The 19,596-nt window shown below is 51.1% G+C and overlaps 7 protein-coding genes across 7 annotated transcripts; 5 read left to right on the top strand and 2 right to left on the bottom strand.

Annotated features, from left to right (window-relative positions):
* Window positions 1-20: 20 nt before the first annotated feature.
* On the top strand, window positions 21-1,109 carry GCG54_00004371 (uncharacterized protein; the record flags this gene model as incomplete). Its single annotated transcript, XM_045404421.1, has 3 exons — window positions 21-262; window positions 320-425; window positions 492-1,109. The coding sequence occupies 3 exons, from the start codon at window positions 21-23 to the stop codon at window positions 1,107-1,109; spliced, it is 966 nt and encodes a 321-aa protein (XP_045265205.1).
* Window positions 1,110-1,426: 317 nt separating this feature from the next.
* Window positions 1,427-3,277, bottom strand: GCG54_00004370 (ABC1 family protein C10F6.14c; the record flags this gene model as incomplete). Its single annotated transcript, XM_045404420.1, has 1 exon — window positions 1,427-3,277. One exon carries the CDS (start codon window positions 3,275-3,277, stop codon window positions 1,427-1,429), a length of 1,851 nt encoding a protein of 616 aa, XP_045265204.1.
* An 839-nt stretch (window positions 3,278-4,116) lies between these two features.
* GCG54_00004369 (uncharacterized protein) lies at window positions 4,117-5,031 on the top strand (the record flags this gene model as incomplete). The annotated part of the gene is made up of 3 exons (XM_045404419.1): window positions 4,117-4,626; window positions 4,670-4,756; window positions 4,834-5,031. 3 exons carry the CDS (start codon window positions 4,117-4,119, stop codon window positions 5,029-5,031), a joined length of 795 nt encoding a protein of 264 aa, XP_045265203.1.
* A 641-nt stretch (window positions 5,032-5,672) lies between these two features.
* Window positions 5,673-6,992, top strand: GCG54_00004368 (Phosphatidylserine decarboxylase proenzyme; the record flags this gene model as incomplete). Its single annotated transcript, XM_045404418.1, has 1 exon — window positions 5,673-6,992. One exon carries the CDS (start codon window positions 5,673-5,675, stop codon window positions 6,990-6,992), a length of 1,320 nt encoding a protein of 439 aa, XP_045265202.1.
* A 693-nt stretch (window positions 6,993-7,685) lies between these two features.
* Window positions 7,686-9,118, top strand: GCG54_00004367 (Peptidase M20 domain-containing protein 2; the record flags this gene model as incomplete). The annotated part of the gene is made up of 2 exons (XM_045404417.1): window positions 7,686-7,799; window positions 7,877-9,118. 2 exons carry the CDS (start codon window positions 7,686-7,688, stop codon window positions 9,116-9,118), a joined length of 1,356 nt encoding a protein of 451 aa, XP_045265201.1.
* A 1,162-nt stretch (window positions 9,119-10,280) lies between these two features.
* GCG54_00004366 (Efflux pump rdc3) lies at window positions 10,281-11,591 on the top strand (the record flags this gene model as incomplete). The annotated part of the gene is made up of 2 exons (XM_045404416.1): window positions 10,281-10,697; window positions 10,764-11,591. 2 exons carry the CDS (start codon window positions 10,281-10,283, stop codon window positions 11,589-11,591), a joined length of 1,245 nt encoding a protein of 414 aa, XP_045265200.1.
* Window positions 11,592-13,907: 2,316 nt separating this feature from the next.
* On the bottom strand, window positions 13,908-15,729 carry GCG54_00004365 (uncharacterized protein; the record flags this gene model as incomplete). Its single annotated transcript, XM_045404415.1, has 4 exons — window positions 13,908-14,300; window positions 14,407-15,484; window positions 15,514-15,623; window positions 15,661-15,729. 4 exons carry the CDS (start codon window positions 15,727-15,729, stop codon window positions 13,908-13,910), a joined length of 1,650 nt encoding a protein of 549 aa, XP_045265199.1.
* Window positions 15,730-19,596: the final 3,867 nt, after the last annotated feature.

Below are 19,596 nucleotides of genomic sequence, written 5' to 3'. Positions count from 1 at the left end.
TGACGCTGTGGTGCATCGTAATGTCCGACGAGGGTGCCACGAATGTCACAATGAAAGCCTCTAATAGTAATGCCCAGAGAAACTTCAACTACGTTCTTGCGGATGACCCTAAAACGCATGCAAGCGTATGGTGGGGCACAAGATTACTGAATGCTTACTTGAATGGAGTGTTGACTATTGCCTCTCAAGCAAGATTACCAGATGACTCTGTAGCTGTGGCTCGCGGTGGCATGAGATATATGCCCAAACCTTCAAATCATGAGTGAGTAGCCATCTTCACCTTGTAACGTTTTGTAGGAAGCTATTAACAGAGATTAAGTATACGGTCCGATGGCTTCTTCTTTGCCAGATGGGTCTGGAATATGGAAGATGGCTTAAACAAAAACAATGATCGCCGCATATATGATCCAGGGTACAACATGAAGGTAGGCGCTCTTGTTTCAGCAGATATAACTATGTGAAGATGAAACTGAAGACCAACGTTTTCGCAGGACTCCTATTGGTCACCTGCCCTTACGGAGGGGCTTCACGTCGCCAAACTTCTACACTCATTGTTCGCACAAGATTTGGGCAGCTGCTCGTCCCCAAATTTGCTTCTTGACGAAGACAGCCTCAAATTCGCAATCCTCTCTCCAAACAATATGAACCGGAAACCTGGCGGTCTACTTAACAGTACTGGTCCCGACAGTCTAGACGGATTTTTCTTCAACCAAATCCCGACGCCCGGTCGTACACTCGGTGACCCTGGAGAGGGCTTGACGAGCCTCAAAAATAGTTTCGAAAAGTTCAAGCCGTTAATGGGTTCTCTTTCCTGCAAAGAGACCACTCTTGTTGCTGAATATCTCTGCTCAGTCCCCGAAAAGAAGAGCATTGGGGTCTTACTCTGCTCCTTAGTGCTGGCAAATCTTGTGTTCCTCCAAGCGGCTTGGAAGCTTCTTCAGTGGACGGCCGGAAGTTTGGTGACAAAAGGAGACTCCTCGGCAATGATCTGCGAAGGTTGCGTATATTTACGGTCGTTGGAGAATTTAGAACAAAAGGTGGGTGAAGACGCAGTGGATGATGAGACCGGCGAACTCGGGAACGGATGCAGAAGGTCAGCAGATGCCTAGAATCAAGACGTGGAAGAAGTGTGGTTTGCACTGGGAGCTTTACACTGGTTTACCTGCTTGTACTCAGAGTACATAACATACTCTTGATACTGAGAGAATGCAATACACTACTGACACGACTCGAGCTCGTGGTGTATTATCGACCCAGAGATGACATTTACCTCCCTTTCCGAGCCATAGGTGTAGTTGTTACACTTCTTTATTATTCTATTGAGAAGGATTAGAATTTTATACATAGACCAAGAATCTTTTAGTATGGCCAGTAATCGAGGAGAGAGGATTTGCAACACTGATGAGGCACTATGACGACCAGCACGCTAGTCAACCGTGATACCCAGCACGATTGCCAATGTGTCTTTCAGCTCCCGCGCCGCCCTATCCTCTTTTTCCTTCAAGTCCTCCTCGAAGCCACCACCATACCCAAAGTACTGCCTGACACTACTGAGGCAGAAAACCAAGTCCAACATGAATAGTGACCATCTAGACCGCACCGTCCTCCACATGGTTTCCTGACCGCTGGCCTCCACCGAGCGCATGGCCGCGACGCCAATGAGCTTGACACGATTGACCGGCGAGCCGAGGAAACGGTTGCTACCCTGCACCAGGCCGAGGTTGCGCTCTAAAAAGACCAGCTCTGGAGGCCACAGGCCGTCTGTTCCAAAGTAGCCGGCCGTTTCAGCAATTATGCGCTCGTCGCGCTCCTCCGGCGTCTCTTCACTTCGCGCCTTTTCGGGCTTCTTGGAGCTCATCGTGAACGCATCGGCCCATGGTTTCGGATCCTCCATGCCCCAGGCGTTGGACACTTTTCTCAAGGCCTCGGTGTCCTGCGTGAGGATGCCCTTCCAGAATTGGGCGTACTGCTGCCGCAGACTCTCGGAGAGGGTTACGTAGAGACCATGGTCGAGGAGAACGATCTCAGGTTTGCCTGATGGTAGACGTCGCACAAAGATGTTTCCCGGGTGCGGGTCACAGTGTACAAATCCGTAGCGAAACATTTGGGCCGAGAAGAGCTCAATGACTGTCTCCATGACGTCTCCTAGGTTGAGCCCCAGCCCGCGGCCCGACGGTGTACTTGCCATTGTGATGCCCTCCTTGTCCCGAAGCGTGAGACCGTCTATCCATTCAGTCGTCAAAACACGTCTTGAACTCAGATCGCTGTAGACTGTAGGGACATGAACACGGTCGCATAGTCGTGGGTCTTCTCGCACAAACTCGGCAAGACGCTCCGAGTTGGACCGTTCATGCTCGAAATCGGTCTCTTGCGTGACATGGTTCATGAGGAACCCCCCGAGTGATGCCATGGGGATCGCGGTTTCCTCTGCGGCGAATTCGATCAAGCGCTTGAGCGTCGATAAATCGGAGGACACCTGTGCACCGATCTGCCTCCGTTGGACCTTGATGGCAATCTCACGGCCATCCGACAGACGGGCATAGTGAACCTGGGCGATGGAAGCGGCCGCGCGAGGTTCGCGCTCGACGGCAGGGCCGAATAGCTGGCCAATGGTCTGTCCAAAGTCCTCCCAGATAACAGCCTCGACGTCGGACCATGGGGCGGGTGTGGCGTCGTCAAATAGTTCGGCAAGGCCCCGCTGGTAGCGCTCCGGCAAGACGCTGCCCTGTATGGCCATAGCCTGGCCGGCCTTGAGGTAGAGACCACCGTTACTCTTCAGCATGTCGCAGACGCGGCGGGCGTTACGTTCATGCAGAACATCGACGGGTACGCCAGCAATGTAGGGCTTGTTCCCCAGGTGCAGCTTGTAGTCGAGGCCGACGAGAGCCATGGTGCCGTAAGCTCTGACGCTGCGCATGCCCACGCTCCCCAGATAGAAGCGATCGGCGGCATATCCTGCCAGGCCAAGGCCTCCAAGGAGGTACAAGAGCTTCCGGAAGATGCGCCTCGGCTTCTTGGGCGTAGCGATCGGAGTTAATGGAGGCGGCACAGTATCCCGAGTCAGGAGACGGCGGGTATTAATGCATCTTGCGTGCTGTTGAGCGGTGACTGCGATGGGTGTCACCGTAGGACTTGGATACCGACTGAACACTTGGAGATGAGAGAACAATGATGACCTGCCCGGCAGGTAAGATGCTTGAAAAAGCCGGGAGCTGGCACGGGGGAGGACAGTCTGGACAGCCAGCGGCCCCAACCGGCAAAGAGTTGGCTGGTACATGGTTGAGGCCCGGTAGCCAGGGCGCGTCCAGAGTGTTGAAGGGAGGGGAAAGACGCAGAAAGAACACAAAGAAGGACGCAAAGCAAGGTGTGAGGACGATGGAATTGGATGCCAGGCATGCGATGCATAAGTACCTTAGGTACACACTCAGCGTCGTCGCGACCGTAAGCATAAGTGGGGTCGGGCCCGGAGGTGGCTCAGATCTGTGAGGAGCTTCAGTGTTTGGAATGTCTGGCAAGGAGCTAGGGATGCGCCACGTAAAGTACCTACGAAGACCTAAGGTATTTGGTGAACGGCCCTTCTCCGGAGTCCGAACGCCAACCGGGGCCGGGGCACGGGGGCGGAGGAACCGGCCCCACTATCGTTCCGGTCTCATACGGTACCGCGGCACTCGAGAAGTGACTAACTTTGTGCGTGTACCTTACGTTGTAAGTGCGCCGAACACAATTTCTGCACCTTCTTTGATGTCCATGAGAGCTGGGCCTCCGATCCCAAAACGGCGGGCTTGAGTTTTGTGGTTGTTGTGAGCTGCGTTGTGATTTGCGTGGCTCACTACTTGAATCATCAGCCGCTGAGGAAAATTAGGCGAGAGAAAGTTTATGTGGGCATTCTTCAAGGCACCAAAACTGAGTGCTCATAGAGGTCACCTTCTGGATGAGGACTAGTGTGTTTAAGCGCCAGATCGATTGGTCTCGCGAATCAAAGTAACGCGTCTCTCGTTTTCACATTTCGCGACGCAGTCAGAGGTCATGCTGCCTCAACGTCCAATGCTCCCAAACCAACACACTGGCAGGACACCGACGTAAACGGCCGCATAGAATCTGTCCCTGGTCTTCACCATGTCTGACTCTGACAACAAGGTGCCGAGTTACTCACGAGATGAAGTCGTTGCTGAGCTGTCGTCTTACTATGAGTTTCTGACACGAATTTTTCTTCCTCCGTCAGTAGTTCGATACCCTCCCGAGGGCGGGTGGGAACATATTAACAGAGACTGGATGAAGACCTTTGCCCTTGGCAAGAACGATACAGTGATTGATCTGATGAGGCATATCCCATACATCCGCCGCGACGAGGTCGACGACTTCGAACCGTGGCAGATTTTCGAGAGGACAACCGCGGTTGACTGCGCGGGTGACAGAGCTTTGAACTTTCCTGGCGAAAGCCGAAGAGAATTTTTGTTTGAGGGATGGACGATTAAAGTACCCGCGCACGTCTATGTGCTGGCAAATCATCCTACCGGACGCGACGGTCACCACATTTTCATTGATACGGCGCGCGGGACCGTCATTCTTGCTGATGTTCAAGTCGGGCCAAAGCCAACCAAACTGTCACAGGTTGACTCCCCTCCAGTCACCATCAACCCCAGAACCAGACTGATGCAACATTTAACAGGGCGATGAAGAGTGGCAGGAGCATGCCACCTACACAGTCACTGGCTTCTTCTCGAAGCTGAAGAAAATGTGGAGAAACTTTGAACTCGTATGTACCAAGATGTCTTTTGGGTTTTCTTGAACCGCCTAAGCCCTACAGTAAATTATCTCACACATTTAAAACAGCATGCCATTGAGAGAAGATCGATCGAATTGGGCCCTCCAGACAAGGGTATCATGAGAATCTACCGTCAAGAGGGGCTCTTTACCGAAGGATATGACCGAGAGCGATGCATGGATAGAGTAGAGAGATACGTCAACTTGGAGTACTTTCATTTTAGGCCTATCGCAGGAAAGCGGAAGCACGGTGATATTTCAGAGTAAACCTGTTCTCATGGCGGCACTGACCGGTAGGAACGGGCGGGTTCGGGGCTGGCTGACGCAAGTCTGTTGCGCACGAAAAGGTGCCCATCAATCACGGGGAAATTCGTTTGCAACGGGGAAATTTGGACAGTCTGAGCTGCCGTGCTCAGCTTCACGACTGTAATGTATGCTAGCGCGTTCAGCTCGGCATACTAAGATGAAAAGACTGTATAGTTTATCAGAGAGCTGTGAATCTCAGAGCTTCAAGGTGGTCTTATGTCTCACTTGGAGCACAGCTGGGCTTGGGGAATCACATACTGTTTGCAGCACAACAGTGGTTCTCGAACGGCTGATGGAAACTTGGGCTTAAGCATGAGCGCTTCGGGCGACACATGGCTTTTGCTACCCTTCACAATTGCTTGTTTTCAGTAGCCACTCAGCTGCGCCATACGAGCTGCTGATCAGCTCTATTTCAGCATCGCGAAGAAAATTGAAAATTAACACAATTCAGAGAAACTTCCGTCCCCCCAAGCAGAATTCTATAAATCATCAGTGGCCGCATGGCCTATTCTGCTTGATTCTCATTCCTCATCAACCTCCTCTATTCTTATGTCACCCACTGAAATCTATTCTCGCAAACATCACGACTGCACACCGGAACAATGGGCTCCTTGGCAGATTCTTCGAAAGATCCTCGTCCATTCAGTTTCCCTAGAGAAGTCGATGAGTGGATTCAGAAGAGTCTCGTTCACGATGTTTTCCACAACGATCTCGCTCCGCTGAACCACGCTGTTCGCGAAGGCTGGAAACTCAAAATCGACCAAATGAAGGATTGGGGAATTGTCGACGGCCACACATTTCTGCTGTTTGCCAGCGGTATGCTGAGATGGGTTCCGAAGGAAACATGCGATGCAAAACTCATCTACAACGCATTATGCATGCTCAACGTTATCCTCGACCAATGCCCCCTCGACAGGCCTGAATACAGCCTGCCCATCTCACCCGACTCGGTGGGCAAAGAACTTCCATCCTTGAGCCGTTGGCTCGTCAACTTCTCCAAGCGCATCGGCAGCTGGATGGATAATGATGAATCTATCACCTGCGAAGCAATTCAGTCTTTCAAAGACTCCCCTCTTTTCAACATTGACGAGGCATACGAGCCCAAGGGTGGCTGGAGGACCTTCAACGAGATGTTTTCTCGCACCCTCAAGAAAGGCATGCGACCCATTGGCGCGGGTGATCGCGAAAGGGATGGGGAGAACTATAATCGTGTCATTGTTTTCCCTGCCGACAGTACTTTCGATGGCGCTTGGCCGGTTACTAGGGACTCGAAGACACACGAAGACATTGTGCAAATCAAGGGTCTCGACTGGACGATCAAGTCGCTGTTGAATGGGTGCACGTACGCCGATTATTTCGAGGGAGGCGTGTGGATGCACGCCTTTCTCAACACTTTTGACTACCACAGGCAGCATGCCCCCGTCGCTGGCAAGGTCGTCGAATCCAAAGTCATTCCGGGTCTCAACTACCTCAATGTGACAGTCATAGAAGACCCCAACGACTCGAGCAAGAACATTTTGCATCAGCACCGTAGCTTCGGCCCGTGCGAAGGGCAGGCTGACCCTGACAAGGGTCTCGTAGGCACCCTCAACGCGCCCGACAACGCAGGCTACCAGTTCCTCCAGTCTCGTGGGTGTATTGTCATTCACAACGACCTCCTCGGCTATGTTGCAGTACTGCCCGTCGGTATGGCTCAGGTCTCTTCCGTTGTGACCCTCGTGTCCGAGGGCGACGATGTTGAGAAGGGTCAGCCCATCTCAAAGTTCTTGTTCGGCGGCTCTGATATTGTTCTCGTCTTCCAGAAAGAGGCGCGTGTGCAGATCCTTGGAGCTCAGGGGACTGACGACAAAGGACAAGCTACCAGCAAGCAGAAATATCTGGTGGGCATGCCATTGGGATATTCGTTGAAGGGTCTGGTCTAAACCTGAAGATTCAGCTGGGGTTTCGCAAGTTGTTACTAACCTGGTTATCGAGTACTACACCTCTAAGATTGGTTGCGTTTAGGAGATGGATTAACAGCTGCGATTTAGGCTGGGAGTAATGCTTCTACTATCAATCTTTCCCTGTTCAGTTTCGTCTGCACGCCTTCTTTGGCGCTTTACCTCAATCTAAGTCGTAATCTTATAAGTAATGATAACGTTATCTCTTTGTCTTCTGCCTCTAGCAAGTGGTCTGGACCTTTGCAAGATTTCCACTCAGAGTCAGGCGAACTATGCGTGGCGACCAAGAGATGCCGCTGGATTGCCATCCGACAATGAGTTATCTCGAAAATGATAGCAAAAGATAAGGCAGCAACATAGCTGGAGGCGAGAAATTCTTATTCAGAGTTCTGATAAGCTTCGTCGGCAATTCTGGCCAGTCATCGGTGAATACTCTGCTGGGGTCCCCAGACCGCAGGTGCGGGTCCTCCCCCGACGACACTCCGGATCCATGTGCCAGGTCACAATCGGGCTCCAGGACTCTTACGAGAAGAAGCCGGGTCAAAGCAATTCATCACTTTGCTGCTAACACTGAAAATCTACTTAAACATGAACGGCCGCAACATGTACCAATCATTCAACCGTTTCCATTCGAAGAGCGGCAGCTAGTAATCCATTTCCATCGACCGGGCCAATATGCGTGTCGTCACTTCAACATCCCAATTTGTTCCCAATATGGCTACCATTGAGCCTGAAATTGCTGCTGCGATGGACTTCGCCATAAACGATGCTAGAACATTATTAAGAGAAGTAGACTTAGACGTTGGTCGCCCCGGGTAGTGATCTCTGTGTAAATATTTCGACTGACCTTGGCTTCGGCGTATCAGATACACCAGCATCCTGAGCTAAATTACGAGGAGCACCACGCCCACGATACCCTCGTCACGGCAATAGGGAAGCTTGGCTTCAAAGTCACACCTCACGCATACGGCATCCCTACCTCTCTGGAGGCCGAGTACGGGGAGGGTGGCCGTTTGGTGGTCTTCAATGCCGAGTACGACGCGCTCCCCGGCATTGGGCACGCCTGCGGCCACAATCTTATTGCGACTGCATCCCTGGCGGGCTTCATTGCTACAGTCGCGGCTCTGAAGGCGTCCGGCAAACCTGGACGGCTAAGGCTCCTTGGTACTCCAGCTGAGGAAGGTGGTTGCGGTAAGGGTATGCTCGTTGGCAAGGGCGCCTATGATGGGGCTGCGGCTTGCGTCATGGCTCATCCTGCTCCTATGTTTGCCTACGGCACCGAAGGGCGACATGGCAACGCCTTTGTAAACCATGTCGCTACGACTAGCTTCAAGATCCAGTTCCAAGGCAAGGCTGCTCACGCAGCCGCCTCACCTTGGGAAGGCGTGAATGCTCTTGACGCCGCTATTCTCGGCTACAATGGCGTCAGCATGATGAGGCAGCAAATGACGAAGGATTCCACCGTTCACGGCATTTTTACTGACGCTGGCATCAAGAGCAACGTCATTCCCGACTTTGCTGCCGTTGAATACGCGGTGCGTGCGCCAACCATTGAGAAAACCGTGGAACTGCGAGACCGGGTCGTTGCGAATTTTTGGGCTGGCGCTATAGCCACAAGCTGCAAGATGCAGGTAGAACACGATGTCTTTTACGCTCCCATGCGTCCGAATAAGCAACTCTCCCTGGTATTTGCCGACTGCGCGGCAGACCTGGGCATTCCCATGTGGTGCGACGTGGACACGAAGGAGGTTATCTCTGGCGCTACCGACCAGGGGAACGTCGGTTGTGTTGTCCCCGTCATCCACCCCATCTACGGTATCGAGGCCAAGGAAGGGCAGAGTAACCACACTGTCGGCTTCACAGAAGCTGCTGGAGCCGAGTCAGCGCACGAGCGCACTCTCATTGTTGCCAAGGCTCTGGCGAGATCTGCCTGGGCTGTCCTGACCGACGATGAGGTTGCCTCCAAAGTTCAACGCGAGTTCGAAGAAACAGTGGCGGAGAGAAGACTAAAGATTTCTCATGATGAGGAGATGTCTTTTATTGTGAAAGATTCCCCCAGGACTAGCGCGATTGTCAAGAAACTGTGCTCTTGTGGAAATGCTATCTAAGTTAATTGCATGGATAAGTCAAATATACAACATATAACTGATATATGTTTCCTCACTTTATGAATTTCTTTTCAAATCAGATATATCACATTAGCAGATTTGAACTGCATCAACTGTGTTTCTTTGGTTTTTCATTGATTTTCATAAATCATAAGTCGGTCCAGCAGCTTTGCAGAAAGCCCAATTGCAATCAAATACATGCTCTTAAAATGACTTCCAAATCAAATAACGAGTCTACTTTGAGACGAAGACACCCATAGATCTTCCTAGACCACCAACAAGATGGGCCGAAATCCAGCGCAGGAAAGAAGACCACTGATTTCATGGCACATCCTAAATTGGAGCAATAATCCTTGTTTTTCGAAGCGCTCCGAGCTTTCGGCCGGGCAGCCAGATTCAAGAGGAGAATGTATGTGCATCTTTGCACTAAATAGAGGCCTATATCCGAATTCTGTATATGCATGTATCTTGCACTTGTGACCTGGAAAGTCCCAAGAATGGTTTAGGTAGTAGAGAAATCGAAGACGTATGAAGCAACCCGCATGGGAGCCAGTCATTTGTGGGTCTCACTGCGGATCACGATAAGACGCTGTCATCCTTGGTCCGGAATTAAGAAATAGTACTCCGAGACACGCTGACAGGTTCTTTTTGGATTATCCGGGAATAGTGTGACCCTCAATAGTATAGCATCATTGTCAAATTCGTTCTGAACGCCTCGAATCATCCAACATAATATACCATGGGGTCCCGTATAATTTGGTATGCCAAGTCTGGCTTCAAACTTGGTGGCCATCGAACCATGCCAAAGAATCCTAAACCTGGATTGACTTCTTTTTTTGGTCATACTTTCATCTTCTACCTCGGAAATCTTCCACCGTCTGCTGCGCACAAGCTTGTTGTCCTCTTCCTATAGTAGCCGGAGAAGACAAAAGATCATGGGAGAAGGCCAGCAGCCGATGCGGTCGGAATGTGAAGTTGAAGCAGATGACAGCGATCCACGATTGCCGTGCAACTGGTCAAGCAGCAAGAAGTGGACTAACGTTCTCCTGATTTCCCTGTTAACACTCATCTCGTAAGTTGCTTAGTCGTCTTCACATACGTGGCTAACATGATGCTAAGCCCTTTTGGCTCTTCTATGTTTGCCCCAAGCACCGCTTCCGCTATGAAAGACTTCCATCAATCAGAAAACCCCGACCTCGAAGCTTTCAGTGTATCCATTTTCGTTCTTGGGTATGCCTTGGGGCCCCTCGTGCATGCGCCGCTGAGCGAGATGTATGGAAGGATAATCATTTATCACGTCAACTCTGTCTTATTCATCATCAGCAACGTAGCATGCGCGCTATCGATCAACTTGCCAATGCTGATTATTTTCAGATTTGCCACTGGTCTCGTGGGATCAAGTCCTTTGGCACTTGGTCCTGCAAGTGTAGCTGACATCTTCAAAACAGAAGAGCGAGGGAAGGCTCTCGCTCTCTGGAACCTTCCCGTCCTACTTGGCCCCGCCATCGGACCTCTCGTCGGGAGCTACCTGGCGGCTGCGATGGGCTGGAGATGGAACTTTTGGTTTCTGGCGATAGCAGTGAGCCTAGATTTCTTGATATTGGCTTCCATGCTCATAGGGAAAGTTACTGACAATGTGTTGTAGATGTCAGTGATTTTTGTGGCAACTGCAGCGTTCCTCAGGGAATCTCATCTACCAACACTCTTGAAGCGCAAGGCTCGAACCAAGGACAAAGCGCGGGACGCTCTTGGGTTTGTCAACGCGTCCGACTTCTCTTCACCACCTCGCCTAAGAACTTTTACAAGCGCTATTATTCGACCCACCAAATTACTCTTCCTGTCGCCAATTGTGTTCTTCCTGTCGTCACTTGCAGCGATTAATTACGGCTATATCTACATCATGTTCACAACTATGAGCTCCACCTTTGTCGAACGTTACGACACGTTTGACGAAAGAAACGTAGGACTGACGTACTTGGCTTTCGGGATTGGCAACGTTTCTGGAAACATTGTCTTGAGCGTAAGTTCAGATCGGATAGTCAAGCGAGGCGCCGCGAGATCCGGAACCATGAAGCCGGAATACAGACTTCCCCCGCTACTTCCTGGTAGCCTTCTTGTTCCGGCTGGACTGCTCCTGTACGGGTGGACACTGGAACACAACGTGCACTGGATTGCACCACTGTTCGGCATGCTCCTAATTGGCTTTGGTACAATCCTTATCTTCGTTCCTATTAATGCGTATCTGGTAGATGCTTTCACCGAGTACGCAGCGAGTGCCACGGCGGCCAGCACTGTGCTACGAAGCTTGGGAGGTGGCCTACTTCCGTTATGTGGTGGCAAGATGTATCAGGCGTTGGGTGATGGTATAGGCAACACCATCTTGGCTGTAATCGGGGTGGTTGTCGCTCCTGTAGCGTTTCTGATTTACTTCAAAGGAGAACAACTGAGAAAGAGCACTCAAACTTCCCGGTGACTGGGACTTTCAGCCTCAGTGGCGAGATGTACAGGTCCAGATGCTGGCAGCCATGAGTATACTTTAGCGCCAGAACAAAGAGATGAATCTTTCCACCTCCGTATATGAATCTTCTTCGCTTGGTTCTACTGGGAGAAGAAATCAAGACAATTGAAATGGGGCACTAGTATGGAACAAGAGCCGATGGGACCCATGGTACTCATAAGGTAAATTCTGAAAAACCAGAGGAAACTGCAATATTATGTAAAATAACTACCCTTGACCTATGGACTTTCACGATATACTTTCTTCAGCAAACTTGCCGCAAGAGCTCTAACCTCGCCACCATGCCACTGAATATAATAACAACACGGCAATCCTAGGAACACTAATTAGATCGGGATGTTAGTTAAGAGTACAACAAAGAATTAATCATTTCGGGGATCGGAGGTTTGCCATACGCATGAAACCACCTGAAGAAAATAGTTAGTATCCATCTTTGAAAGCATCATCTGCGGGTTTACTCACAGCCCCAGCACCGCAACCATCGTGAGAGGGAGGAGATGAACAGTCCCCGCGCCAAATTGGGCGATCATCAGAGGGTTGATCACCACACTGGAAGTTTGCATTAGTAAGACAAGTTACTCTTAACCCATTTCAAGAGAAATCTGGAATCATACGCAGTAGAAGTAGTAACCCTAGTGAAAAGATCTCATTAGCTATGACTCTCAAATATATTGTGTCAGTGAATATTTCTTACTGGGCCACAGTCTTGGCCCTGAGGGGCTGGGTTGCTAGTGCCGTAGTTGCACCAATCTGCCATTGCCGGCGCAACTAGGCTAACAGCGAGGATGATGATGTGGCCGCACTTCATCTTGAATATTTTGCGAATGTTGAAGAGTAGAAGAAAGAATTCCTGTAAAGAGGTACGAAGTTCGAAGAGAGTGCTGCGAATTGATGCGAGCGCGCGATCTTTAAGGCATGCAAGCCGGTTCCAGGGAACAGAAAATGTCTGTACAGCTCGTTATTTCGGCGTAGACCGAAAGCATAACATACGCAGTATTCATCGCTAAAGGAGCCGGCGGGATGGTTTCTCTTTACAAGCGGTATGGAGTACAAGTATCCCACCTGTGCCGGCCAGGCGATCCATCTCTCACTTGGGCTCTAACCAATCGCCATTCTTTCTCCTGATCGGCATCATGTATGAATTCCTGCGTTAATTATCTCCTTCTAAAGCCAGCATAGCCACCCTCAAGCAACTTCAGATGTCAGCAACCGAACATGAACACAATACTGCGATCCTCCGTGAGCACAGCTTCATTCCTCTTCACCTACGAACAGAAAGTTTAACATTTGTACCAGATTTAACACGATAAAATCGTCCGTGAGACTCCTTGTACTCTTCGATGCTACTGCTGACGAGCGCCGCCTGACGTCCGTAGGGCAATGGCAGACATGTTGACATTCCTCACCACGACACTTACTAGGAGGCCGAATACTATGACATTCACTTCTGCTTTCCCACTTACCCGGGACCATGACTCGAGATAGCGATCGCCCAGGTAGCTGACTCATTAGACACCGGAAGCCCTCCCGGTTGTTCAAAGCACTTGAGCAAATACCCCTTTTGAGGGCAGACTGCGTACCTCGGAAGCTCAGCCGCGATTCGTAGTATTTCTCTCTTAGAACCACCGTCTCCATGTAGTGATAGCGGCGCCCAGATTGAAAACACATGTGGGCCGTAGAACAGCATGCTCACACGAGACCCCCTGGAGATCCAGTAGTACAATGGCTGGAAATTGCCACGTTCGGCGTGATTTGGTCGGTTAGAGAGACCGACAAAGTTGGAAACTTGCCTTGTAAAATAAGTGGAAGACGACGGACCAAAGCGAGCCCGACATAGTTCGCAGACATTTATTCAAGAGTTTTGCTAGTCGGGCAGTGTTAGTTAGCTGTCCGGGCAATGTCCCCTATAATTCGTGATCATAGAGAGAACGATAGAACTAGTAATAAGAAGAATAATAACGATAATGATAACGACGACGATAACGATAATAATAGATAATAACGACGACGAAAGTGAGAATAGGAAATATAGTTACTTTAGAAATAGGCTACGGATTACATACGCGTATATTAATACTACCCGGATAGCTAAATAACACTACCCGACTAGCAAAACTCTTGTTCAAAGACTCTGAGCCAAACAGAACTAATAAACCTACAAGAAGCAGGGTGATAAAACATATAGGTGTGATATCCTAACAATTGAGGTGCGGGAAAATGACGTGGCTGGTAGAAAAGCGTTTCCTTTGAGCAATATTCCGAAGGAGAGAACTAATCATCTCTTGAGACCGAGGGGTTGAAATCTTGCGCACTGCTGTCCTTCAATGCCGCCGCGTAGCTGCTATTCCCAAGCTTATGCAGCAGCCAATCCCGATGAATTTCGTCGTTGCTTTCTCTCGCCATTACGAATAGTGCCCACTGGTTCCTCCACATGACTGGGTTATCCGTACACTGTGTTGCCATCCGGAATATCACGCGGAGAAGATTGTCTTTGGCGACGGCAAATTCTCGCTGGAGTGATTCGGATGGGGCAGTAGAAGCCATGTCAACCAGAACACAGACTAGAATAGCATAAAAATGCGCTACTATGCTGTATGAAGTTTCAATCAACTTTCTCCCAGCTGAATACGGAGCTTCTGCCAGCTTGAAAATGGCAGAATAATCCTGTTGCAGCCCAGAAGAGGGCATTCGAAGTCAGCTAATGCAAAGTGCGAGGCCGACATGCAATCTGCAGGAAGCCAAGTGGGACATGGGAAGGCTGTATGCTTACCTCGCGTAACGTATGGAGAATCGCTTCTATTTCTCGTAGCTCCTCGACATCAATGCCACACGCATGGGCTCTATTTAGCCGATTAAGACATATGTTTGAGAAAAAGTGAAGTTCTAGTGGCCTTGACCGCTCTACATCGTCCATCAGTTCCTCCCATGGATAGGAGGATCCGAAGAAGTCAGCATGAATGTTACGAGAACAGGCGAACAGAGAGCGTGATGTGTCATTGCCGGAAAGTATTAGTTCAGCAAATTGTCCTCCGGAACCACAAAATTCAGAGTCCAGGTCCTCGTACGCTGTGAAGAGCAGGAGACTAGCGAGGAGACTCTTTTTCGCCATTGCCACCGGATTGAGAGACGATGAATCTGCGGCGAAGTCCCCTTCAGCAGAGGCACTACCACTGAGACTCTCAAAGAGGCCCCTGTTGGAACCAAAGAGTTCGAGAATACGATGTCTGTGAACATAGTTGACTAACGCGGTGCTGAGATTCTTCATAGCCGAACGAGACTTGCCGTCCCAAATGGCACGGTACGTCAGCTGTAGCAGCCAGAAGACCATAAAGGCTTGCGCGTGATTGTATGAATGCTCTTGTATTCCGTCGACAAAACGTGTCGTGCCCCTTTTAAAATGGGATTTTGCAGTCCGCAACACTTGATGATCCGAATGGCCCCGAGCGACGGTACTAAGACAAGAAGCCAACAGCAAGTGCATAATTGCGGCGTCGTCGTAGGCATGATGAAGCACTATGGCGAGCTTGGACCAGAGAAATGTCTTGGGACTAAGCTTTGAAAATACATTTTCGAAGAAGTACAGGGCATCCTGTTCCAAGGGACCAAAGAGAATCGAGCATCGGGAGGGTACATGCCGAGCGGTCAGTGTCGACAGAGGGAGCGCTGCTGCGTTACTACTCGCAGTCGTCAAGGTCGCTTGTTCTTCTATGTTCGCAGTGCGGTTTAAAACCAGATGAGTCGTGCCCATCGACTCGGTTGCTTCCACTGCTGTCTCTGATGGACTACCCTCCCAGTCGCCAGGGTTTTCGTCGCTTTCGGGTGTAAATTGGGCGGCATGACTGGCAGTGCTGTGCGACGGGAGGATTGGGGGAGGCACATACTGAAGGCGAGATTTAAGAGAGCCAAATCCTCGCCTTCGTTCTCGAAGGGGAACATGGTGTTCGCGCCATTCGCAATGCCGCTGTAGGCGGCTGCATCGCTGGCATACTGGCCGGTTCTCTGAGCATTTGACCTTGGACCGTACGCACGTCACGCATCCGTTGGTCGATCGACTCCATCGTCGGGAGGCTCGGTCGGCCGTGTCTTGCAGCATGGCCTCTTGTGAAGCGGATGGTTCAGCGGTCGGGGTGCCGTTGGTCGGTGGATGAGGAGGCAAAGAAACGGCGGATACTTGATACGGAGTCAATCGGGATCTTGTATCAAACCCCGGCAGACTGTTGATAAGATAAAGGGACGGGAACAATTGGATACATCATGAGCTGATAAGTGATATCGCGGACACGCCCGTATGCAGGTTCCTTTGATTATTCTCGAAGAAAATTCCGCCTGGGTTGGGAGACTGAAGATGGTTTATCACGACCATGCATTTCTTTCGCTTTTGGCCTTGTTGGCCCGGTGCCGTAAAGTCGCATGCCTCGAAGAGAAGCACGTTCTGATCAAGTTTCGGCGCGTGTCGAAGCCACGACGATCGGAATCTCTTATCTCGGCTTCACCCTGATCGGCGCGAATCGCGCACAGGTCTCAACTACTGGCACCGGCGAACCTAGACAAGTTAGACTTTTTGGTATTCTCGGGAGCGATCCGGATCTGCAATGAACATCGCGATACACTTGGTTGGCGCGTTCTCTTGCGAGCACCCGGAAAACTGTTCGGGAGGGATCTCAGTCTGCGGCGACATTGCTCCGATGGGGCTGGTTTAGGGTGGCCTGCATTACTCTGTGATTAGCATTCGAAGCGGATGTAAGAAAATTGCCGTTAATCACCTTACGAAAAACCAGTGTGGTTCTCGGGACGCAGTATTTACCTGAGGTTCCGGATAACTGGATAACTGGAACCAGAAGAGAAGGCCGAACCCGCGCAAATGGCTTTTCTTCGTGAGCGGGAACAGGCTGAGTAGCAATCGCTCTGAAGGCAGAGGCAAGGCGTATACGACGGTATGCCGAGCATCGCTCAGATAGATCTTGAGAACTTGAGATGTTACCGAATGCTCCGCTTGCAGTCGGAGAAGGCAAACCCCCGGAGCGAGATTCCTCCAAAAGCCGGGGCATCTGACTTGGGCTTGCGGAGGGCAGCACTTGCCACGAGAGCTTTCTAACAGGCTGCGTCTCCCGAGTGAGTTCCTCCTTCGAAGCACAAAATGGCCCGCATGCATCTTTGACAACTTCAACATGCACATGCGTAACGTCATCTGCTGTCTTCTCCACAGCAAGCAGAAGGGGCCAGGGATTGAGATGGTGTGCATTGCGCACTCATTACAAGAGTTTCTTTTGCCAACGGAAGAAAACATACGCCATCCATAATCTTAACAGACGTTTTATCACGTTTGTTAATCATAAAGTTGCGTCTTGATTGCGCGCTACCATCCACGAATCCTGCAGGTCGCCGCGGCGTTTGAGAAGCCATCCCGAAGGAATAGCGCGGGCTGTTTGGTGGAAACGGGCACGCTCCCGCGGGAACCAACACCGGCTTGACGCCAAGATCGGAGGATTCCAAGTCAACTGACAGAGATTTCCGATCCGAAGGGATTCCGGGGCTGGAGACGAAGAAAAAGGTCCGATTCTGGCGCAAGCTTTTGGAGCAACGACGCCAACAAGTTGATGAAGAGAATTGGGTCCGCCAGACTTGAGCCGCTTGACGTCCCATTCTATAGCTGGACGGTTATATCAACAACCTTTGGAGAAAGACAGTCTCAAGACATGGCTAGCCGGGTCTCTTCGTGTTTCCAAGTTACGGCTGTTAGTTAAAGATTGCGATGGGCACGACGCGAACACTTGTGGGGGTTTCCTGACTCGGGCCGTCGTGGAAGGGGGCGGAGACGACGTGGAATTGCCACTCGTTGCGGGATTCGACTTCAAGTGACGCTGAAGACTGTCGTAAGAGTCGCCACAAAAGTCTCGACTGGTCAAACACCCGTTCTGTTCATCCGTCTTCCCCGTGCATGCCGCAAAAAGGGGTGACCCTTGAGCGCCTTTCTATGGGAACCTCGGTTGGAGGATCCCGCCCCCCGCCGCTGCCTGATCTCAACCGGGTGTTACGGCTGGCAGCATCATATCATCCATGACCGCCAGCCTTCAGCTTGACGAAAAACGAGATCACTAGAGCTGGTCTTCGAAGCGGTGAAAAAGACGGACAATGTTCGATGCTGATGCATGCCCTTTGCTGCCGCCGGAACAGTCCGCGAGATTCATCACCTCCGAATTAGGCAATTTCGGTGGCCCACCTCGACGAGATCATAAGTCATGCTGTATGAGTTTCAACGTCCAAGGTCTGGCTGGTCGGAGCTCTGGAGACTAGCTTCATCAGAGGGCCCATCTCGCGTAGCACCAGCGTGAGGCTAACGACAGAAGGCAATTTAGAGTGCTGGACTTGTGCGGCCCACGCGTGAAGGTCTCGAAAGTTCGAGGAGAGAAGGCAGAGAGATCAGATGAACCACACACGCACACAGACTGGTCTAGGCGCCCATCTTCTTAGTTGCACACGCATGACACAAGCCCAACCGAGAAGAATCCCGACACCACGGATTCAACGGCGCGGGAATGCGGGGCCGCGCGGCCCGTGCTGGCTCTTTCAGCTGGCGGCACGAGCAGTACAGGATGCAAGATGAGTGTCAGTTGTGTGTGTGTTTGCGTGTTTGCCTCTACAGGAGAAGCTTTGCTCCCGGGAAGTTTGTCCTCTCTACTCGAGCCAAACCGTTTCTTTCTTCTCTGAAGCTGAGATGGCCATGTCTCGGTACGAAACACAGTTTCTCATCACCAGAGCGCTTTTTACTGTGCGTTCCCACATTCCTTAGCTACCTGGGCCTGGGCTCCACGATCCCACGCAAGCCGGTAGTTTAATGTCTGATTCAGGGGTAAAACGAAAAAGAAAAGCGACAACGAGAAGAATCATCACAGCAGCTTTCATTGGCCGCAACCCCGCACGCCGCACAAGCCCATGGGCGCTGACGCCTTATCCCACTCTTTGTGGACAGCATAACAAACAAACCTTGACGCCAGCCTTTCGGAGGTTGGCTTCTAGGGCCTCTGTAACAGGATTAATTAGCGGCAAGGGAAGAGGGTGTCAGAGACTGAAATGAAATGCGGGGCCCGGGCCATAGGCGAGCAACACCATCTTCTGTCAACGCTTCATCCAACGAACCCCGGGCGGAACATATTTCATCCCCGGTTGTTCTGGACTCTCTTGAAGGCGTCTTGGGCGTCCCCCGGGATGTCCTGTCAGTTTCCCGGGCCTGGACCGCCCTGCACGGCCCTGCACGGCCCCACGTAGGATCCCTTCCATTTACCGGCAGCGAGACTAAACACTTAAACCACGCAAAGTGACATAATGTAGGGCTATTCCCTTGCCCGTCTTCTCTCGCCCCCGTGGTGAGACATGGGATGGGCTTTAGCCCCCGTCAAGTTGAACCATTCATCTGGACACTGGTCGGAATCCTACCACACAGACATGGTAAACCAAGATTTGACCTCCTCTTCCTCTTCCTTCTCCTCGGCTGCCTGGGGCCTCGCCTCGACTGATCCCCCATCCTTGATCCATCCCCCCTCCTCTCGCTTGCACTTGCGAGAAAAAAGAAGCTGCCGTGTTTGTTATTGTTGTTGGCCCATGTGGAGGCCGCTAGGAACCCTTCCCCCTACATGACCCCTCCATCTCTGATTAGCGCTCCAGGGGTATGTGGAAGGGATTCGTAAGGCTTTCTCGGGGCTCCAGAGGAAGAGAGGGCCAATATGGTGAGACGCCGCGTCCGGCTTAATCATTTCGAGGTGGAGGGCTTGCATACGGGAGATCACCGCTCGTCTCATGTTTAATGGCGCAGCGGCAAAATATCCCGACCTCACGAGATTCGCCCTGCCAAACTCGACAAGGTATATATCATGACCTGATCTCGCCCTCAATTGCTTTCGTCTTTTTTCTCTCCTCACCAAGGTACAATTGTCCTTATCGCGTCTGTCATTCCTTTACAACA

Source organism: Colletotrichum gloeosporioides (assembly GCF_011800055.1).
Source record: "Colletotrichum gloeosporioides strain Lc1 chromosome Unknown consensus_37, whole genome shotgun sequence".
Classification (NCBI taxonomy): domain Eukaryota; kingdom Fungi; phylum Ascomycota; class Sordariomycetes; order Glomerellales; family Glomerellaceae; genus Colletotrichum; species Colletotrichum gloeosporioides.
This window is presented reverse-complemented; position numbering and strand designations above follow the sequence as displayed.